The 23,932-nt window shown below is 42.3% G+C and overlaps 2 protein-coding genes across 4 annotated transcripts; both read right to left on the bottom strand.

Moving 5' to 3' along the window:
- Positions 1-4,991: 4,991 nt before the first annotated feature.
- On the bottom strand, positions 4,992-23,779 carry dytn (dystrotelin). The gene is made up of 17 exons (XM_062517904.1): positions 23,761-23,779; positions 23,303-23,377; positions 22,592-22,793; positions 22,285-22,370; positions 21,991-22,091; positions 20,870-20,875; positions 18,231-18,296; positions 17,932-18,095; positions 17,287-17,398; positions 16,322-16,458; positions 15,555-15,732; positions 14,542-14,615; positions 13,379-13,529; positions 12,436-13,015; positions 11,048-11,168; positions 10,451-10,512; positions 4,992-5,020 (listed from the first exon to the last, which is right to left on the bottom strand). Exons 1-17 carry the CDS (start codon positions 23,777-23,779, stop codon positions 4,992-4,994), a joined length of 2,163 nt encoding a protein of 720 aa, XP_062373888.1.
- On the bottom strand, positions 18,694-21,249 carry LOC134062272 (uncharacterized). Of its 3 annotated transcripts, none has more exons than XM_062518233.1 (5): positions 21,145-21,249; positions 20,177-20,280; positions 19,613-19,767; positions 19,405-19,501; positions 18,694-19,062 (listed from the first exon to the last, which is right to left on the bottom strand). In XM_062518233.1, the coding sequence occupies exons 2-5, from the start codon at positions 20,273-20,275 to the stop codon at positions 18,724-18,726; spliced, it is 690 nt and encodes a 229-aa protein (XP_062374217.1). In that variant the 5' UTR covers positions 20,276-20,280; positions 21,145-21,249; the 3' UTR covers positions 18,694-18,723. The 3 variants fall into 3 exon arrangements, with proteins under 3 accessions (XP_062374217.1, XP_062374219.1, XP_062374218.1); XM_062518235.1 differs by having other exon boundaries at positions 19,613-19,764; XM_062518234.1 differs by lacking the exon at positions 21,145-21,249 and adding an exon at positions 20,460-20,559.
- Positions 23,780-23,932: the final 153 nt, after the last annotated feature.

Below are 23,932 nucleotides of genomic sequence, written 5' to 3'. Positions count from 1 at the left end.
ATACAAATGTGATTGGTTCTATCTCCATCTACTGTATGTTAAATTGAATATATGATGCATTCTTTTTCTCAGATGAATCATTTACATAATTTACATTATGAATCTGCAATATCAAGAGGAGTGCTCCCTTGAATTCATCCATAGGTGAGTTCATGTCACACTTTCAAACCTCTGTGTGTGTGTGTGTGTGTGTGTGTGTGTGTGTGTGTGTGCTATATATAGTGTACTATTCTATATATTTATAATATACACTGCTCAAAAAAATAAAGGGAACACTTGTTCATAGGAGTATAGCATCAAGTCAGTCACACTTGTGGGATATTGATTTGGCCAGTTATGCAACAGAGGTAGTTGTGAATCAGGTTGACCTGCTTTGATGTCAACAAAATTTACTACAGGTGTACTAGAGGGCCAACTGTGAGACGACCCCCAAAACAGGAATGGTTTTACAGGTGGTGGCAACTGGTAATTTTTTCATCTGTATCCTTTTTGACTGATGTTTCACTAGTTTTGCATTTGGATAGGGTCACTACTGGTAGCATAAGCCAATATCTGGAGCCTACAGAGGTAGTCCAACTCCTCCAGAATGGCACACCAATGTGTTCCATGGCCAGAAAGATTGCTGCGTCTCCCAGCATAGTCTCAAGAGCATGGAAGAGATTCCAGAAGACAGGCAGTTGCTCTAGGAGAGCAGGACAGGGTGGCAGAAGGTCCTTAACCCAGTAGGAGGACCAGTATCTGCTCTTTTGTGCAAGGAGGGACAGTAGGAGCCCTACTATAGCCCTACAGAATGACCTCCAGCAGGTCACTGATGTGAATGCCTCTGGCCACACTGTCAGAAACAGACTTCATGAAGGTGGCCTGAGAGCCCGATGGCCTCTAGAGGGACCTGTGCTCACTGCCCAGCACCGTGGAGCTCACTTGACATTTGCCATAGAATGCAAAATTGGCAGGTCTGCCACTAGAGCCCTGTGCTTTTCAAAGATGAGAGCAGGATCACCCTAAGCACATGTGACAGACATGAAAGGGTCTGGAGATGTCGTGGAGAACATAATGCTGCTGCAGTGTAGTATAGTCTTATATGAAGTAGAAGTATTGTGTTGTAGTACTATGCAGGAATATGTAGTTATAAGCAGTACTATCCTTTATATTTTAATGAGTGTTGTATGGAGTTGAAGTATTGTGTCGTGTAGTACTGTGCAGTATACATTTATAAGCAGTACTATCCTGCATAGTACTGCTTATAACTACGTAGTGCTGCATAGTACTACACAACACAATACTTCTACTTCATACAACCCTGATTTCAAAAACATAAATGCAGTTAAAATGTCTGTTCATTTTATTGTGTAGAAGTGTGTTAACATTACAAATTCACTTCCAATTGATTCCAGCTTAGTCTCAACTCCCCTCCATTATGCTGTACAGATTTATTTGATTGATCAATCCTTCACTTTGGCTTATTTGTCCAGTTGGTGATGTAGCCTACATGTTGTGTGCCAACAAGTGCAAACGTCAGTCAGCAGACTCGCTGACATGTACAGTGGATTATCAATGCATGGGTTAAGGCCAGAAAGGCTTGGCAAATATGAGAGGGAGTAGCCTAAGCACCATGAACTATGGCTATGGCTATGGCTATGGCTATGGCTATGGTTATTTAGCAGACGCCTTTGTCCAAAGCGACATACAAATAAATAACAATACAAATTAAATTAACAGTGAACAATTACAAACTAGGGAGAATAGTAATATTATCAGTAAAACAATACATTTTAAGCACTAACCTAATGAGAAATAAAACAGTGAAATGAGAATAGCAATCAAATAAGTCACTCAGTTAATTATATATAATAATAATAATAACTAAAGCATGGTATGGCTAAATTTAAGGACAATAGCAAAATTAATTTCAAATTCTATCAATAGACAAATTATAACAAAACAATACTATTATACAAACCATAACACATCACAAACTCAAAGGACTAAGTGCATATTAAATAAATATGCCTTAAGACCCCTCTTAAAAGATCCAAAGCTGTTGCTGGAACGGAGAGCACTGGGCAACTCATTCCACCAACACGGAACCACTGAAGAATAGGATCTACAATTTGACCTAGCATGTATGGTTGGTCGACATAACAGACGCTCCTCAGAAGATCGCAATGGGCGGTTGGGAATGTACATCGTGATTAAAGAACTGAAGTAGCTGGGAGCAGATCCAGTCAGTGTCCTATAGGCCAGAGTGAGAGATTTAAATTTAATTCTGGCTACTATAGGGAGCCAGTGGAGAGTAACTAGGAGAGGGGTTACATGTGTCCTCTTTGGCTGATTGAAGACCAGTCGTGCTGCAGCATTCTGAATCAACTGTAGTGGTCTTAAAACACAAGCAGGTAGGCCAGCTAACAGAGAATTACAGTAGTCCAGCTTGGAGATAACCATTGCCTGTACAAGAAGCTGAGTGGAATCTTGTGTCAGATAAGGTCTGATCTTCCTAATGTTGTACAGGGTATACCGACATGACTTTGCAATTGAGGCAACATGCTCAGAGAAAGTAAGTTGGTCATCAATTATGACACCCAAGTTACGTGCCGATCTGGTTGGAGTCAGTGAGGATGAATCAAGCTGGATATTGATCTGTTGGGGAATAGCTGTTTTTGCTGGAAACACCAAGAGCTCAGTTTTGGAAAGATTAAGCTGAAGGTGCTGATCCTTCATCCAGGTTGAAATGTCCTTCAGGCATGCAGAGATCCGATGGGAAACACTAGAGTCCTCAGGTGGGAAGGATAGGAAAAGTTGAGTGTCGTCCGCATAGCAATGATATTCAAATCCATGAGAGCGAATAATCCCACCTAAAGAAGTGGTGTAAATAGAGAAAAGGAGGGGCCCTAATACTGATCCTTGGGGGACTCCTGTAGTGAGGTCATGAGACTTTGATATCTGTCCCTGCCAAGACACGCTAAAAGAACGCCCTTTAAGGTAAGACTTGAACCAGTCAAGAGCTTTCCCAGAAATTCCCAGTTCATATAGTGTAGAAAGGAGAATGTCATGGTTAACCGTATCAAAGGCTGCAGATAAATCTAACAGAATTAACACTGATGACTGAGCAGAGGACTTAGCTACTCTCAATGCTTCAGTCACAGATAGAAGAGCAGTTTCAGTAGAATGACCACTCTTGAAACCAGACTGCATAGGGTCTAGTAGGTTATTCTGATAGAGGAAGTCACACATTTGCTTGAAGACCACTTTCTCCAAAACCTTTGACAAGAAAGGAAGAAGGGAGACAGGTCTGTAGTTCTTCACATCAGTTGAATTAAGTGTACTTTTCTTCAGCAAAGGCGTAATTCTTGCCTGTTTAAAAGAAGAAGGAACTATTCCAGAACTGAGTGAAGTATTAAATACATGTGTGACTGCCGGTATAATAGCGGGTGCTATAGACTGCAGGAGAGTAGACGGGACAGGATCCAAAGGGCATGTTGTTGGACGGCTTCGCTGAAGCAGTTGAGAGACCGCTTCCTCATCAAGAGGAGAGAAAAAGTCCAATGATGGCATCATGCTAACACCAGGCAGAGTCCTTCTTATAGGGTCATCAAACTGAGCACTTATCTTAGCAACTTTCTCAGTGAAAAATGTTGCAAAGTCATCTGCTGACAGTGAAGTAGCTGATGGCGGTGGTGGAGGATTGAGAAGAGACTTGAACATAGCAAAAAGTTTTCTGCTGTCAGTGGCGTTCTCAATCTTACTCTGATAATATGTTCTTTTTGCAAGTGTGACAGTGGATGAAAAAGATGATAGCATAGACTGGTATTTACTAAGATCATTTCTATCTCCAGATTTACGCCATTTCCTTTCAGCAGCTCTAAGTTCCTTGCGTACTGAGCGTATACTGTTTGTCAGCCATGGATGGCGAGGTTTAGAACGAGTGGGTCTTGTGGAAAGAGGACATGCTGCATTCAGACAGGATGCCAGTGTAGAGCAAAGAGTGTCTGTAGCATCATTAACCTCAAGTGATGAGAATGAGCTTGGAATAGGTAGAGCAGAAGTTACTAATGTTGCAAAATGTTCACTTGAGAGGCTTCTGAGGTTCCGTCGGAATGACATCGTCGGAGCAGGAACTGTAGGGTTATCAAGGAGACGCACAGAGAATCTAATGAAGTAATGATCTGATACATGTAGAGGATTAACCCAAACGTTGTCTGCAGTACAGTTACGTAGCAGAATCATATCAAGATCCTTACCAGCCTTGTGAGTAGGAGGACTGTGAACACGTGTTATACTAAAGGAGGAGAGTAAGGACAGGAAGTCAACTGAAGAGGAGTTGTCCAGATGAATGTTAAAATCACCAAGGATCAACAGAGGACACGTATCCATTGGAATAGCAGACAGTAGAATGTCCAACTCATTCACAAAGTTGCCAAGCTGTCCTGGAGGGCGATAGATAACCACCAAGTATAATTTGTATGGTTCAGTTATCATGATGGCATGATATTCAAATGAGCTGTGGTTTTGAGTCGGTAGCAACTGAGTAAACCTCCAGTCATCAGAGATCAGAAAGCCTGCCCCGCCTCCTCTACCAGAGGAGCGACAGGTATGCGAAAAAGCATAATTGGTCGACAACGCTGCAGGTGTAGCAGTATTTTCTGGCCTAATCCATGTCTCTGTAAGCGCAACCAACTGAAGTGATAGCTGTGAGGCCAGAGCAGGAATGAAATTAGCTTTGTTCACTGCAGATTGGCAATTCCACAGCCCCATAGAAAATGAATATGAAGGATATGTAGGATATGAAGCTTGTTGCCTTACGGCATTAGAGCGCATATAAACTTGTTTATGTTGAATGCACATTATTACCAGTAGGATGGCAGATAACAAGACAAGGTGAGACAAGAGTGAACTTATCTGAGAGGTGCCTTGCTTGTGTCCTTGCTCGGTGGACTCGTCGCAGGTAGACTCAATTCGTCTTGACACGAGTAAGTCTTCACACGAGGACGGATTCACACGAGAGCTGACGCTTCCGCTGACGCTCCAGCACAAAAGCCACTTTAAATACTCCTAGTTGAATTAGCTGAAGACCACCCCCTCGAAAAACTCACAAGACCAAGGCCAGTCTCAGCGCAATTAAACAGACGGCCGTAATGCAAACAATATCGACTACCCACCCACTACTTAGGATCAACTTGTAACTATGACAACTACATAAACAATTCCCTTAACAACACGAAGCTCTCATGCAACTACTCAGATATAAACTTACAGTACGTAGTGCAGACGCAGCTCCAGAAAAACCACGAGTAGAGATTAGTAAAGCAAGGTCACGAGTCTACTTCGTCCAGCTACACTTAAAAATACCACCCCCGCGAAAAACTCACAAGACCAAGGCCAGTCTCAGCGCAATTAAACAGACGGCCGTAATGCAAACAATATCGACTACCCACCCACTACTTAGGATCAACTTGTAACTATGACAACTACATAAACAATTCCCTTAACAACACGAAGCTCTCATGCAACTACTCAGATATAAACTTACAGTACGTAGTGCAGACGCAGCTCCAGAAAAACCACGAGTAGAGATTAGTAAAGCAAGGTCACGAGTCTACTTCGTCCAGCTACACTTAAAAATACCACCCCCGCGAAAAACTCACAAGACCAAGGCCAGTCTCAGCGCAATTAAACAGACGGCCGTAATGCAAACAATATCGACTACCCACCCACTACTTAGGATCAACTTGTAACTATGACAACTACATAAACAATTCCCTTAACAACACGAAGCTCTCATGCAACTACTCAGATATAAACTTACAGTACGTAGTGCAGACGCAGCTCCAGAAAAACCACGAGTAGAGATTAGTAAAGCAAGGTCACGAGTCTACTTCGTCCAGCTACACTTAAAAATACCACCCCCGCGAAAAACTCACAAGACCAAGGCCAGTCTCAGCGCAATTAAACAGACGGCCGTAATGCAAACAATATCGACTACCCACCCACTACTTAGGATCAACTTGTAACTATGACAACTACATAAACAATTCCCTTAACAACACGAAGCTCTCATGCAACTACTCAGATATAAACTTACAGTACGTAGTGCAGACGCAGCTCCAGAAAAACCACGAGTAGAGATTAGTAAAGCAAGGTCACGAGTCTACTTCGTCCAGCTACACTTAAAAATACCACCCCCGCGAAAAACTCACAAGACCAAGGCCAGTCTCAGCGCAATTAAACAGACGGCCGTAATGCAAACAATATCGACTACCCACCCACTACTTAGGATCAACTTGTAACTATGACAACTACATAAACAATTCCCTTAACAACACGAAGCTCTCATGCAACTACTCAGATATAAACTTACAGTACGTAGTGCAGACGCAGCTCCAGAAAAACCACGAGTAGAGATTAGTAAAGCAAGGTCACGAGTCTACTTCGTCCAGCTACACTTAAAAATACCACCCCCGCGAAAAACTCACAAGACCAAGGCCAGTCTCAGCGCAATTAAACAGACGGCCGTAATGCAAACAATATCGACTACCCACCCACTACTTAGGATCAACTTGTAACTATGACAACTACATAAACAATTCCCTTAACAACACGAAGCTCTCATGCAACTACTCAGATATAAACTTACAGTACGTAGTGCAGACGCAGCTCCAGAAAAACCACGAGTAGAGATTAGTAAAGCAAGGTCACGAGTCTACTTCGTCCAGCTACACTTAAAAATACCACCCCCGCGAAAAACTCACAAGACCAAGGCCAGTCTCAGCGCAATTAAACAGACGGCCGTAATGCAAACAATATCGACTACCCACCCACTACTTAGGATCAACTTGTAACTATGACAACTACATAAACAATTCCCTTAACAACACGAAGCTCTCATGCAACTACTCAGATATAAACTTACAGTACGTAGTGCAGACGCAGCTCCAGAAAAACCACGAGTAGAGATTAGTAAAGCAAGGTCACGAGTCTACTTCGTCCAGCTACACTTAAAAATACCACCCCCGCGAAAAACTCACAAGACCAAGGCCAGTCTCAGCGCAATAAAAAGTCACTAGAAAAGTGACTTTTCAAAAAGGTTTCTGTTTCATCATGAATACAAAGGAGAAAATGCAACTGGATTCTATGCCAAGTAGGCCTACTATGGTACTGTATTTGAATCCTTTCCCAAAATAGAAATATGACCAATATTTGTTTCAGTCAAACCTTGCTCTGTGTATTGTCCATACTTGTGATTAGTGGGTTTCATCCCAACTGTTGTGAACTCTCATAGTTGACTGTAAGAGAGAGAGAGAGAGACTAACATATAGGCTACAGCAATCTCCACCATTATCATCTCTAAAGATAAGTAAAAAAGTGCCTCAATAAATTCACCATTCGGTTGAATTAGCGAGAGAATAATAAGAATAATCCAACAGTTGTTCAGTGAAAATAAAATCCCTCACCAAGCGACTGAATGCAACTGAAAATAGTTTTCATACACACTATGTTGCCAAAAGTATTTGCTCACCTGCCTTGACTCATATGAACTTCAGTCACATCCCATCCTTAATCCATAAGGTTTATGATGACGTCGGTCCACCCTTTGCAGCTATAACAGCTGGAAAAGTTCGGAATTTTGGACATAGGACCTCATTTCCAACTTTACCGAGGTGATATAGGTCGGTGGAGACCGTTTTTATCGCGTTTAACCCCTTCCTTCAGTTGCAGGGTCCCCCTTTGCTAACGCTGATTCTTAGCTAACGCATTTCTACGGTAACATATCAGTCTGACATCAACAACAGTCTTACAAACTCCACCGCACACCCGAGACAAGTCAATTAAAACGTCAGACTATCGATATACGTGTCCGTGTTGATAGAATAATTTTAGAAATAAAACTAACCTTGCAACTCAATGATTTATTACGTTTTGAGTTTCTCAATATCAATCCGCCACTGCCATACAGGGAACAAAGTAGGCTATTGCAATGAGATGCAAGGTTAGTTTTATTTCTAACATTGTTCTATCAACACCATAGACAGTAAAAGATATGGACAGAGCTATCACGTAGACGGCAGCAGAGACCGAGGAAGCAAATTTCAACGGTTTTTTTAGGTCTTCTTATTCCGTCATAGGTCTCCTGCGCAGGCTCAGTTGTCGTACATGTGACGTAGGCACGTAGTCTGACCGAGTCTGACCTATGGCGACGCTTTACTCTCGCTGGACGCATGCGCCTTTAACACTTTAGCATTGACTTCGGAAAAACGTTAATTACTCAGCCGATACGACAGTTACGAGATTATTATGTCAATTTCACAATGTAGTATGTACCCCGACAATAGAAAATGTTCATATAAAGGCTTAAAACGCTTCAGCTCTAACGTAATTTGATGTCAAAGTGGCGCTTACGCCCCATAGGATTCAATGGAATGGCCAGCTAGCCACGGTCTTCTCGTTAGCATGGCGGCCGCCATACTGTCTACACTCTCAGAACGTTCGCTGCCCCCTTGATCAACACAGGCATGTGCATTGATAGTCTGACGTTATCATTTATTTGTTTCGTGTGTTCTGTGGAGTGTTTTCAGTGGCAGGCTGGATGTTACCGTTGACTTGCATTATCTCGTCACCTAGGTTAGCACGAGATGAACGCTGCAACTCAAGGAAGGGCAGAAATTCACTGAAAATGGTCTTCACCAACATATCACCCCGACTAAGTTGGAAATAAGGTCCTATGTCCAAAATTCCGAACTATTCATTTAAACTCTTCTGGGAAGACTTACCACAAGGTTTAGGAGTGTGTTCATTGGATTTTTTGACCATTCTTTCAGAAGCGCATTTTTGAGGTCACACACTGATGTTGGACGATGCGACTGGCTCTCAAGATCCACTCTAATTCATCCTTAAAGGAGAATTCCGGTGTGAAATTGAGCTTAACTGTACCGAAACATGTTAAGGTGTACTCACACGTGTTTTAGACGCACACTCACCCCCAGCATTCCGAACTCCTCCGTTTTCAGCCTAGCTTACAGTAGGCTTGAATCTATTAGATTGGGCATTACGTAGCCTATGCAGCTAAATCACTATTTTTAAACCATTAAAAAGGTTCCAAGTAACTCCACACTGCATTGGTTGACTTCTGAGGGTCCTGACATTTAAAACGAGATACTTAGAACTTTGGAAGTGCACAGGAAGTTTATTTAAAAAGACTGTTTATTCAAGCAGTACCTTCATAGAATCTCTCCGCTGGGCGCCATCTTGTGGTGAAGTCGCGATAAGTCGACTGACGAGCACAAACGAACAGGAAAGACAGGGGGACATATTGCAAACATTTTGAGCTTTGTTACTCATCATGCTCATGTAGACAGTATAACTATATATTTCCTATGGAATTACTTTAGCAATATGTTCCCCTGTCCTTCCTGTTCGTTCGTGCTCGTCAGTCGGCTTATCGCGACTTGATTCCAAGATGGCGCCCAGCGGAGAGATTCTATGAAGGCACTGCTTGTAAACAGTCTTTTTTAAATAAACTTCCTGTGCATTTCCAAAGTTCTCAGTATCTCGTTTTAAATGTCAGGACCCTCAGAAGTCTACCAATGCAGTGTGGAGTTACTTGGAACCTTTTTAATGGTTTAAAAATAGCGATTTAGCTGCATAGGCTACGTAATGCCCAATCTAATAGATTCAAGCCTACTGTAAGCTAGGCTGAAAACGGAGGAGTTCGGAATGCTGGGGGTGTGTGAAAGTGCGTCTAAAACACGTGTGAGTAGGCTACACCTTAACATGTTTCGGTACAGTTAAGCTCAATTTCACACCGGAATTCTCCTTTAAGGTGTTACAGTATTGTGTTGAGGCAGAGACACTTATAAGAGGTTGAGGTCAGTCAAGTTGTTGTGCAAGTCAGTCAAGTTCATCCACACCAACTCTGTCATCCATGCCTTTATGGATCTTGCTTTGTGCATGGTGAACAGTCATGTTCGAACAGGAAGGGGCCATCCCCGAGCTGGGCAATTCTGGACAATTCCATGCGCCCAACTTTGTGGTAAATCCCAAATTGATGTCCTTTAAATGAATCAGTGTGTTCATGGACTTTCAAGCGGGTATGTGGAGGGCGTTGTTCATTTTGATGCTAAAGCGTTAGATTTACTTTAACACTACTTGTTTTAAAGTGACATTCATTCTTCTGGTTTTGGTGGTGGAACAGAGCGTTGCTGAAGCTCTACACTCTGTAGCTGTAGAGTGGTGCTCTACAATGCTATAACTTGGGAAACTGTCAGTTGCCCATCAGTTTATCAGTTCATCATTAAAGTTGTTGATTGCATTTTTATCGGCCACCTATACTTTGCACGTTGTGAAATGACGATAAAGTTGAATGATCCAGTCTCTCCTTGAGGTCCATCTGGGCTGTCACCTTCACTTGCGCTTTAGTGTGGCTGTGGTGACTCTGCAGGGCAGACATTCACCATACAGACAATATTTGACACAGAATCTTCAACACCTTGCACTGCCACCAAGAGCACATCAATTGTTCTTAAATCAAAGAACACCTTGCACTGCCACCAAGAGGACATCACATTTCAATAAATAATTGGCTCCAAATTGTCTTTTGCCCAGGGCCTCCAAGTAAAACTATTCCTGAACGGGTCTACCGGGGTTCAACAATGTCAACTTTATTGATGGTGAAGGTAAACGCCCAGGATCTGATCTAGATGCTATTTTTGGATTGTGTTAATGTCAAAACCCTGGGTGGAATAATGGTTGACTTGAGGATTTGTTGTTTCTGTTTCAAAACTGTCACAACAGTGACCTGTAAAACACAGTGGTATTCTGACTACTTGACTACCATGATCACAGGGGAATTTCAGTTGCACATCACTTTATTTTGACAACGTACAATATCTTTCATCTAAAGACATGTAGGGGTGTGTTTCTAAAAGAGTCTCTAGGTAGTGTTTTTTTTAGTCTTTTAGCATTTTATTGGCTTGTACTTACTACTTAGTATAAAATAAACAAAAGTTGAATGTAATCTTTTCTCTCCATGCAGTCCTCCTGGTTTATCCTTCACTGGTACTTCAGAGGCTGAGGTGGATTTCCAGGGTAGAAATTCACCATGGAGACAAGATTTGACACAGAATCTCCGACACCTTGTGCTGCCACCAAGAGCACATCTCTCCGCTGAGAGCCTGCTGCTGGGGAGAAGGGAAGGCACTATGTAAGACAGCAAATGTATCTAATGTGCCTAATCAACTTGACCAACAGCCAAGTGCTGGAATACAACTATGGAATACAACTATGAGGGCCTCCTTAAAATTGCTTGAAATATGATGGATGCGTATTTTAACGGAATGTCCATCCTCCATTCTAGCTTGTAACTTTTCCTTAGTTCTTCTCCATATCATATACTTTTCCACATCTTTGCACATCCACTCACACACACACACACACACCAGTGGCGGTTGCTGCTCATTGGAATAGGGGAAGCTCTGCTAAAAATGGTCAACTATTAAATTAATATTATTGCTGCTATATTGTTATTTGAGGGGGAAATATATCCTAACAGTAGCCTAGTATAGACGAATCCGGCGCTGGATTCGTCAGATATGTAGGGTTCTGAGACATTGCAGCTGGCTTGGTTAGATTAGAACTAAGCTTACATTTTACCAGTTCACTTTGGGGGGTTAAATATGCTATTTGGTAGTCTACTAGAGTTATAGTACGTGACTATTCTACATTCATATGTCTTGCTGTTTTATTTGGAATCTCCCATGGTGGGGAATGCTATCAAATAGCTTATAAAATTCAAGTAAACATTAGCAATTTAGCCAAGCAACACAGTTATTATAGCGAGCTATGTGGCTAGCCTACAACTTAGCCTAAATACACAACTGAAACAAATGCAACTCACGAACTCTGTAACTCCATATTACGGTTTTATTGATAGGATATGTTGTGTACAACATGCAATAGAATTATTAAAATTTGAGCCTTGCCTCTCGAGTTCACCTGCCAACCCAGAGAGGCCGGGCTTCCCTGGATATGACGATTTTGCGGCGTTTATCCAATATTAATCTAGCTTTTCCTGCACTAAGACCAGCCCACTCCGTAGTGCCATCGAAGTCCAGTGAGGCCGAGCCTCTATGGGGATTTTAATGGATCGTGTCGTCACAGCAATGCATTAGACGTGCGAAATCACGATAGATGACAGGCAAAACCTTGTTGCAAAACGAAACTATAACGATATAGCCATGAAGTTGAACACGTTTTTAGCATGTTCTAGTTGGAATATTAGGCTTGCTAATGTAGCTCATAATAGGCATTATTTCATGCAATTTTCCGTGATATTTTAGAGGAGGCTGAGCCTCCCCTGCACTCAATGAGCAATCGCCTCTGACACACACACACACACACACACACACACACACACACACACACACACACACACACACAACCAACCTTTGTGTGTTGGCAGGGACAGAGTTGTTTTGAGTCTCAGCACCAGTTCACAGAGCTGCTCTTCCTCTCCTTCATCCTCCTCCTCTTCCTCCTCTAAGGCACTTCCCTGGTAGTCCTCTTGACTCCTGCCACCCAGTGTCTCCTCCTGGTATTGGCTGTGTGTCTTCTCCTCAAAGGCCTCACCTCGCCCTGAGCCCTCCTCTCCCCACAAGAGTTCCTCAGCTTTCTCCACACACTGCTGGAGGTCAGAGGTCACATCGGGGGGCCATGTGTCATCATCACAGCCCGTGGAATCTGACCTGAGAGAGAGCTCAGAGCCACCTTCTTCTTTAGAACACTCCCTGGACTCGTCTTCCTCAACTTCCTGATTCCTCTCTGTGACCACTTCCTGGTTCCTCTCTGTGACCACTTCCTCTTCCTGCGTCATGTCCTCACCTTCCTCACTGGGGAGACGCTGTGACGTTGGGCTCTCTGATGGTGAGCCCTGGGGTCCAGCTGTCCCCTCACTGCAGTCAGTGGATGGTGGAGTGTGGACAGGATGAGGGACATGACCAGTGTTCACCATTCGCAGGCTCAAGGCCTGTAACAACAAACAGCAATTATTCTCCATACCAGCCATTTGACATTTAATGCCATTTAATTGGTAAATTAGCATTTAGCTTAGTGGTCCTGAAATGCCTACACAGCGGACACCCCTTGTGGATAAGTGGTAGTATGAGCTGAACGTACGACATGCTGACAGATTACTGTAACAGGGTTAAATCATATAAGTGGAGTGGTAATTGATAGATGTCATTCATTCCTGTAGACTCCCCCTGAACTCTGTTTAGAATGACATCCAAAGCTCAACCCATGCACCCCTTTCCTTCTACACACACACACACACACACACACACACACACACACACACACACACACACACACATCCTCGTCAGTGACTCACGTGTCTGACGTGCCGCAGCTGGTGCTCCAGGCTCTGGTTGTGTTGGCTCAGGGTCTCCATGGTGGCCTCCAGCTCAGCGCACCTGTCCTCCAGGGAGTCGTGCTCCGACTGGGCCGCCGTACGCCACACCTGGAACTCCTTCTCCAGGAGCCTGAGAAACACACACACACACACACACACACACACACACGGACACACAGACACACACACACACACACACACACACACACACACACAATCACACACAAGGACACACACACACACACACACACACACACACACACAAAAGGACACACACACACACACACACACGGACAAGGACACACACACACACACACACAAAAGGACACACACACACACACACACACACATACAGACACAAAAACACAGATACAACTAATGTTAGTTGTGCAGTAGTACTACACAATAAATGTAGCTACAAAACAATTTGCAAGCGTGCCCTCCTTTCAGATGCCCCTTCTTGTCCCTCCTTAAAGGAATAGTTCGGAATTTTGGACATAGGACCTCATTTCCAACTTTACCGAGGTGATATAGGTCGGTGGAGACCGTTTTTATCGCGTTTAACCCCTTCCTTCAGTTGCAGCGTCCCCCTTTGGTAACGCTGGTTCTTAGCTAACACATTTCTACGGTAACATCAGTCTGACATCAACAACAGTCTTACTCACTCCACCGCACACCCGTGACAAGTCAATTAAAACATCAGACTATCGATATACGTGTCCGTGTTGATAGAATAATTTTAGAAATAAAACTCACCTTGCAACTCAATGATTTATTACATTTTGAGGGACTAGTTTCTCAATATCAATCCGCCACTGCCATATAGGGATCAAAGTAGGCTATTGCAATGCGATGCAAGGTTAGTTTTATTTCTAACATTGTTCTATCAACACAGGCATGTGCATTGATAGTCTGACGTTATCATTTATTTGTTTCGGGTGTTCTGTGGAGTGTTTTCAGTGGCAGGCTGGATGTTACCGTTGACTTGCGTTATCTCGGCACCTAGGTTAGCACGAGATGAACGCTGCAAGGAAGGGCAGAAATTCACTGAAAATGGTCTTCACCGACCTATATCACCCCGACTAAGTTGGAAATAAGGTCCTATGTCCAAAGTTCCGAACTATTCCTTTAATGTGGCTCACCACTTGTCTCTCTGCAGATCCTTCATGACCTTCTGAGTCATGTGCAGGTCTTTCTGAAGAAAGGACGTTTTCCTCTGCAAAGCAACATATGCATTTACATTTAGGTCACCATTTAAAGTAGTATTCATTTTGGCACCCCTGTTAACATGTATTTATTCAGCTATTTATATTTATCTTCAGCTCCATTTAAGGGCTGAAGGGATGCTGGGTTGCATTGACTGATGCATTTTAGAGTGTGTGTGTGTGTGTGTGTGGGTGGGTATGTGCTGCTTCTCCACATGTGAAGTTCCTAACGGAAAAATAAAGTTCTTTGAATTGAATTGAATTGAATTGAATTGAATTGAGGTCACAGCAGCAGCCACATTGCCTCCGCCATATCCGTCTCTCAGGCACGGTGCTGCAACTGTGACCCAGCTAGAGAATAGAAGGGACGCCTATTTGGTCCACTTTGAGTAAGCGGTTCTGTGCAGAAATTCATTGAAAAGACCAGTTGATAATTCAGTCATAATATGTGTTTAAAAGGGGAAGTGGAGGCTACAGTATATGTGCTGCCAAAATGAGGACGCTACCCATTTCTGCTTATAGGCCGATACTGGGGCCGGGCTCCCAAAAGCATAGTCGCTAACTATGATAGCAACCACCTTGGTAGTGTCACTGACAAACATGAGTCCCTAGATTTGAGTTACGCATGCTTAAACACACTTAAACTTCATATTTTTACATATCTCATTTTTAATTTTGGAAAATTAAAAAATAAGAGCAAAATCATTAGCTCTTACTAAAATTTAGTCATTCTCTGCCTTGTCAGGAGGTTTCTCAAAAACTCATGTTGGTGGTCAAGCTCTGAGGAAGACAATGTTGTCGCAACGCGTAAGCCCAAAAAAATAAAGGCTTTTTAAAGTTACTGTAATAAGTAGTGTGCCTTTGAAACTCTCTGGTAGACTTACTATATACAGAAAAGAACTGTTAAGTTGAAGTTATAGTCTAACCAAATCCCCCAGGACGTCTCTCACTTGTGGCTGCAGATCCTCCTCTGTCTGCAGAGCTTTGGACTCCACCTGCACCTGCACCTGCACCTGAGGGCAGACCGTAGGAGGACGTGGAGGTGGGGTTGCCATTTCACAGAAGTCACATGACTGCTGAGAAAGGGTTGATGGTTGTTGCTCCACTGGTGGGGAATCGCTGTGAGGGCTGTAAGGTATGTACAGTATAGACACAGACACAGACATAGACACACACACACACACACACACACACACACACACACACACACACACACACACACACACACATACACACACACACAAACACACACAGAGTGTTAAAGCAACATTAAAGCACTTTTCCTCTGTTGCACGCACGCTGGTTTGTTTATCCACCAATTAACAATGTCCACAGACAAGAGCATGTTGCATGGTTTTATGAAAGTATGATGTATTGGGACATCGAAGCAATCCGATTTGGTAAAGTTACATAGCGCGGTTATAGCTGATAGAGGGCCGCAAAGTGAATGGAGTTCACTCTGTTACGAGTTGATGAACCGCTGAAATGATTTTGAAAACATTATATTAAGGTACGAAAATCTCTTTAGTGTTGCTTTAATAAATACAAATGCAGTAAAATTAAAGATGACAGATCTGTGTAAAGACACACATTCAGAATACATGCTATCCTAGCTCCGTAACCACTACCACCACACACGCACGCACACACGACAAACGCAGGAAATGGAAATATGCTAGTGTCTTGACATGACATTTTACACAGTATCCAGATCCACCTGTTTGTTGGGTCTCCACTTGATTCTCCTCTGGTAAGCTCTCTTCTCCTCTCTGCCTCCCGCCTGGTGTGGCGTCGGGGCAGCAGGGCATGGCGGGCATTCAAAGCCAATGAGGCCACCGACTCCCTCCACGTGGGCTTGAGAAAGGAAGGAAAGAAGGAAGGAAATGGAATCAATAACTACCACAGCTCAATCCAGTCACTGACCTACTTTTTTTAGGATTTTAAAGGGCTCTAAAAGGTTCAAAAGAAAAAAAGAAAATACAGCTCTGGAAAAAATATGTAATCCTAATGACATTCAATGACAATGAGTGACATTCTAATGAGTTGACGGTCATATTAGAATTTGCAGTGGTTTCTTAATGTTGAATATGACCGTCAACTCATTCACACACACACACACACACACACAGTATTGATAATTCCTACTGAAATAGGACTTAGATAAGTATGAGGACCAAGGGGTTTGTTCATCCGTTCAAATTTGTTTGTTTGTCTACACTGCCCTCTACCTGTGGAGTTGAAAACTGCAATTTCAGAGGGCTGAGATTCTAACTTTGATAATATCCTGGGTTCTAATGTAAAAATGAGTCTTTATTACTGTCATAATTTGTATAAATAAAGAAATGCTTTGTTGATGCGTCTGACCTGCCATATCAATGCAGTTTGAGTAACAGTGACTTAATAATTGGACAACCGTCCATGGTTACGCTCTCCTCCAGTTTGTGGGTCTTAGGTCATAATGTCATAATGTGCTCCACATAACTTCTTGATGCAAAAAAATATATCTATATATTTATGGTTTTGGAATGTGTGTTAGGTTCCTGAATGAAGATATGTTCCTATTTTACTCATCTGTCTGTTGTGTATTCCTGTTTCTCAGTCCTCTACAGTGCAGTGGTAAACTACAGTTTCAGCAAAGCTCATGCTTTTCGCATGTATCTCTGTAACAGCAGAATAGCTGACCTGGGAACAGTACTCCAAGACAGGGTGAGAGGGCTTGTGTTTCTTGCTACGTCTCTCAGTCAGGAAACACGTTTGGCACAGGTGCAAGTTAACACACTTCAGACAACGATACCTGTAAAAACAAGAGAGGATTTCTCAATTTACATCCATTGGTGGAGGGAAGACCGCAGGGTCTGTCTGGAAGACCCGAAGGGTGAAGGTGTGAAATCATGTGCATACGGCTGCAAACTGATTGCAAACTCTTCAAAAACTTTACTGTAAAATGCTAATATAGAATGGAGTGGGTTTGATCGGACAAATACAGATAGCATACAGTATAAGGAAATAGATCACATAAAACCACAAACAGTACATACAAACACACACACACACACACACACACCTAACACAATCTTCCTAACTCTCTGTTTCCCACATGCTGCATTTGCATTCTTATCAGTTACAACCCGTCTACACCCACACATGCCCCCATAAACACACACACACACACACACACACATGCAAGCACAAACGCAACGCATGCATACAGTACACACACATTCACTCACACACACATACACACACACACACACAGACAGGCAGACAGACAGACAGACAGACAGACAGACAGACACACACACACACACATACAGCACACACACACACCTGAGGCCCGTAATGGGGAAGGCTTTACAAGCCCTGCAGCGCACTGCGTGGACAACAGCTTCACTGGCAGAGATCCTGTAGAGGGTGGAGAGCCACAGGAGCAGCCGCGGCTCAGACTGCAGCCAGCTCACAAACACCTCCTCACACACACCTGCCGTCATCACCTGGGGTCACAGAGGTGGAACACACATCAGTGATGAGTGAGTGAGTGAGTGTGTTGTCTGATGGAGGCAGAGAGAGAGACAGAAAGAGTTTGTGTGTGTGTGTGTGTGTCATCTGACTCCAAGGTGAGGGCATACCCCACTGAAACATGACCTCACTGCAGTCTCCACATGGCTAAACACATGGCTCTCCTGCACCACACACTCTCAAAAAAGATGTGTTGGAAACGACACATCTTTAACACATCTGCGTGTTTATATAAGGACAACACAGGTTGTGTTAATAAATGTGTTAAACCATTTTACACAGTGACTGTGTTAAAATATTTAACACATTAGTGTGTTAAAGACAACACAGTTTGTGTTAGTAAGGTTTCATTTAAGGTTTCATTTATTTATTGTTTATTTATTTTTATTCATTTTATTCTAAACTGGTCAGTGAACAAAAAAATCATAGTATGATATTATTATTTTTTTTATTAATGATATTAAAAATATTTCATTACATTTAATATACAACCAATCTTTCAGTATATCATGGATTTATGTTATCATTTAGACAATCTTTAATGTTAATTACTTTAAGTCTCTTGTCCGGTGGACTGAAATGCATGTTACACATATGTATTTGTTACAGAATAGCCTGGAGCTTTGAAATGAGCTCCACAACTTTTTCTCTCTTCCCACTAGAGAGGGGCACTTCGTAAACACTCTCAAAGAAGTGAAACACAGATGTGAGTTGGGCAGGATATACCGTATTGCAAATCCAAAACATTTTTAAAAGCTTGTCGATGGCGTAGGTCAAACCATTATCCTGCAGTGGGATGGCAACTTTGTCGTTCTCAGCAATGATGATGCATTGAGCAGTGGTGTTGGGCTGACCAATACACACAAGGTTGGGCTGGCGACATTCCACCAGTCGTGCAGGAGGATTTTGGTTGTCCAGAAGGCTGGAAATACTGGTTCCAATCTGGGGGATGGGGGTGGGGTGAGACAAAAAAAGGAATTAGACAAATTAATAGTTACGCATTCATATGCACATTATTATACTACACAGCAACTTTTGTTTGCAGGCCACATACAATCTAAGTTGCCACAGGCCAATGCATAATTAGTGCAAAAAGAGTCTAGATGCAGGCCGTCTAATGCTACACGATTTAATGACATTGTATTGAAACGCTGATGTGTGATAGATATAAATTATTATGCTCCTGGATCACCGGAAAAAAAACAATTGTGTTTTTAAATAGTTTTTATAAATCATGAACAAAATGTGTAGATCTGTGAAAAAGAAAGGGAAACGGCTACTTACAAAGCTTTCATTCTGATCTTCCATCCTGACTCTCAGTGACGGGAAAAGTGTAACCACACACCTCGCCAACCTGGTTTTGTCATCAGTTGCTGGATAACTGATAATTTAAATAAGTACAATTATGTGTATTAATTATAATGTAACAGGGCATTAAGACTACAAAACAGTAACCAAAGAGATGTTAATGAAAAATGGTACATAAACTTACAATCCATTTCTCTCAATCAAATCACTGACACCAATTTTAACAAGGAGCTTTCTTGACGTCTCTGAGAGCATTCCAGAAGCTTCATAATCGGCCAGAACTCTTGCACCTTTCCTCTCAAGAAGAGCTTTAAGCTTTTCAACGTCAATTGGACCCTGCTGCAGAGGAAACAAACAAGCACACAAAACAAAAAACACTTCAATAGACAAGACATTTCTGTGCATATTTGATATAGCTGAAATGCTGCTGAACATATGCTTTATATAGATGCATTGTTAGTCTAACAGCTACATGTTCACTACTTGGACCAGCTACATTCTGTTGTACAACCTTCAAAAGGAAACACTGGTTCTTACAGTGTAATAAGGATGGGTATATGGGTAACAAGGACATATCAATGCTCACTAATCATTCATTGTAGTGGTTTTAAGTATTTGTTGTTCAAGCGTTTATGAATGTTGGTAATCAATCCTTTATTTATGCCCATTCTGGATTAGTTAATTATATTTTTAATTCAAAATCTTCGTTTAAAATGCCAACATGACATCTAAGCCTTGATGTACATACCGTAAGTTGAGTTGCCGTTGCAGATCTCAGTTGAAATACTTTTCTGCTGATTTCCTTGTTCTCAAGGAATATGGTGACAAGCAATTTTGGGGGCTCCATTACAGCTGTAACAAAGCATATAAATAATTAACATTTCTACATTACATCCCAGTTACATGATTTATCAATGCACACACAGCATTTAGTTTTCTATGGTTTAACACAAAAGTGAATTGCCTTTTTCTGGAACTTAAACTAATTTCTTAGGAGTGGAGAACATATCTTTCAACAGTATGTTACTCACAGTAGGCATAATTTGAGATAGATAAGATGTACTTAAAAGTAAATTAAACATAAAGTCCATGCTACTGAGCTCTCGAGTGTCCTGAGCAGCGCTGGTTAAGTCGCGCTGCTCAGGACACTAGGGACTAACATCGTGTGACAAAAAAAGAGAGGGGTTAGTTAAAGCCTAAATTACGTGACAGACACGAATGAGAAATGACCGAAATGACAGTAACAAACTCTCGGTCAGTGACCGACGGTCACCTCCAGAGTTAGAACAGTGGGAAAAAAAACGGTTAGCGTTTTTAGCTTTAGCTTAGCACAGTTGCTATAAATGAAGGGTGTCAGCTAGCAGATGTCACATTTCCGGCGCAGCAATTAGCAATCGAGCTAGCTAAAAGACTACCGTTGCTATGGCTTCACCTATGTTACAGGGAGCTAACATTAGCATGCTAATGTTGCTGATGTTGAAATTAAGGTTGTCGATGTATCTTATTTGCTGGAGTGACATGAAGACTGCAAGTAACCTTACCTTCTTTGCAAAACAACATCGATATGCAATATTCTGACTTCCTCAGTATCCCTTGACAAAAGGGGCTTGTTATAAAGTTCGCTAGCATGACTTCGCTGACGTGTGGCTTCATTTGCCCAAGCTTATTATTTTAAAATGGCAAATTATATGACATTATCTCAAGACAGTAACTTACCTCATGCACATATCCACCTTCCATTTGAAAAATGTGGCTTCTTTATAACCTTTCAAGGCACGTAGAGCAGCGAAGCAGTGGACAGCCAGTACTGCAGCATAGAGAGGTACAATTTTCGAGGCAACGAACTAACGGTCGTGTCAGGAAGAGATGAAGAGATGTGATTGGACAGTAATTTAACACATGATTGTGTTGGCTAAACATACCCAAGAATTTTACACAAATTCAACATAAATGACACAAACTGTGTTAGAAGTGCGATAACACACAACATGTGTTACTGTTTTAACACATGATTTTTAAGAGTGCAGCTGGTACCTGCACACCGGGCAGAACAACAACGTCCACATGAGAGATGGCACAGTGACACACATCAGACACCATGTAACAACGAAATAATAATAAATAAAGACATTATTTTAATCTTAAACATAAAATGGTGATCATACACTCTCAAAAATGATTTCTTAGAAATAACACATTGATGCGTTTAGGTAAGGACGACACAGTTTGTGTTGTTTCCAACACAAGTTGTGTTATTTTCAACACATAGTGTAAGAAATAACGAAAGCAATATGTTGGAAACAACACAAACAGTGTTGTCCTTACCTAAACACATCAATGTGTTATTTCCAACAAATCCTTTTTGAGAGTGTACACAGTATGTGTATAGTTAATGTTGATACCATTTAGTATAAATGTCAATTATTGAACGGACGATAGCTGTGAAATTGCTTTCAGCTTCCTGTTTCAGGTTACTGGAAACCTTGAAACCTAAAACTATGGATGGCTACAGGTCCTGAGTACTGTGTAGGATCCTCTCTCACAGTCGTGTCAAAACATTACCTGGCTGAGGTCATGAAGCAGGACTCTTAGTCCACTACGGGTCACTGTGCTGCTCTCACTGCCCAGTTGACCGCTGAGACTTTCTCCCAGTCTGTAGAGAGCTGAGGGCCATAGTGTCACACACACACACACATACACACACACACACACACACACAACTGAAATAAGCATTCAACAAATACACACACACACACACGCGCTGATAATGGATATTGTAGATATTGTGTGTGTGTGTGTGTGTGTGTGTGTGTGTGTATGTGTGTTTGAGTGTGAGAGGGAGAGAGAGAATATCACCTCTGTGTTTGGCTGTGAGAGTATCTCCTGAGAGAGCAGTCAACGCTGCCTGCACTGAGTGGAGCAGCACAGATCCAGCCTGTGGCCTACAAAAACAAACAACAAAACAACAACAAAAACAATTCAATTAGAAAACTGCCAAACTCACTGCATTCAGCTACATACAATTGAGGAATTCCCCTTCAAAGCCCTTGTGACAGCTACTGCTATTTTACACATAAATCAATTCTGCTAATAGAATGCATGAATGCTATTCATATAGCTTTCAGTAGGCATTATCACGCAAGTGATTGAGGGTGGTTCTGACCTGTCGTAGAGCTTGAAGAGGAGTCTAGTGGTCTGATCGATCGCCTCTGGAACGACCTGCCCCGGAATTTCCTCAGGCACGCTCTGAAAGAGTTTCTCCAGGCCCTGTCTCACCTCTGCCTCAGAGAGACGCCTCTGGGGATCAGCCGACTGGCTCAGGAGGAGGAGAACCGGGCGCAGCTCCGTCAGAGTAACAGTGTGCACTAGAACATAACGGCAACACGCATCAAGGCCCCAGCTGTGGCACAACTGGCTGGGGCACCTGCACCGTACGGCGGCGACCCGGGTTCGATTCCTGCCACGTGGTCCTTTCCGGATCCCACCCCTACTCTCTCTCCCATTCGCTTCCTGTCACCCTCCACTATCTCTATCATTAAAGGCATAAAAGCCCAAAGAGCTCATGCATTAAACATACTGTACATTTGCCTAGATCTCGTGCTGACCCCTGACCTGAGGCAGGAAACCATGTGAAACCTTTCATATTAATGCTGAATGTGGCCTCCCTTGGGCCAAAAGCATGTAGATCAGGTTAGCATGTTTCATTACAGTGCAATTATATAGCAGACACAATGCATACTTGAGCTTTATCAAAGTGTCCAAAAACTGAGAATGAATTCATAACATAGCACAATTAGCTGTCTTTTATTTATTTATTTTTATTTTTATTTACCAAAACTGTGTTTTATCACTGTATTGAGAGTGTTAGACTCACTCTGACACAGCTTCTGCAGGGAGCGGAGCTTCAGCGCAGCACGGTACACTGCTGGGCGGACTTCGTTCAGGCCCTCTACACGAAACAGACAAGTACAGACTACTAGCCAACGTAACTGCCAACAACAAGTATAATAGCATGAATACGTTGGTAGCGGTGTCCTGGGCTGGCCACTGGTGGTGATTTCAATTAGGTTTAATGGAGAAAGCACAGAGCAAGGAAGGAATGTTCCGTGAGATTCAGATAAGATCTTCAGTCTGAATAAATCAGATTTTTTTGTTTTGCATTTTGCTGAGTTATTTTGGAGATAGTGATGCACTTGTGCAACCCAGTGCATTATCTGTTGTTGGCAGACACCAGAGCCTTATAGCACCTTGCCAGGGAGGTCCTCAAAAGCCACAAATATTCACATATCTTACAGAAAGTGTCGCAAAATAATTGGTTGAAACTCAACTTACCAATACTATCAAGATCCATAGTGTTTTCTGTCTGCACACTCCCTCTTAAATTCTCTGCTTTTAACAAAGAGAGACCAAGGTTGCAATGATTTTATATCAGGTTTCAGAAACACCGCAGTCAGAATTGGCTAATTGTCAAATCAAGAAATAAGAGGAAAGTAACTTGTTTTCA

This window comes from Sardina pilchardus, chromosome 17, assembly GCF_963854185.1.
Source record: "Sardina pilchardus chromosome 17, fSarPil1.1, whole genome shotgun sequence".
Taxonomy (NCBI): domain Eukaryota; kingdom Metazoa; phylum Chordata; class Actinopteri; order Clupeiformes; family Clupeidae; genus Sardina; species Sardina pilchardus.
This window is presented reverse-complemented; position numbering and strand designations above follow the sequence as displayed.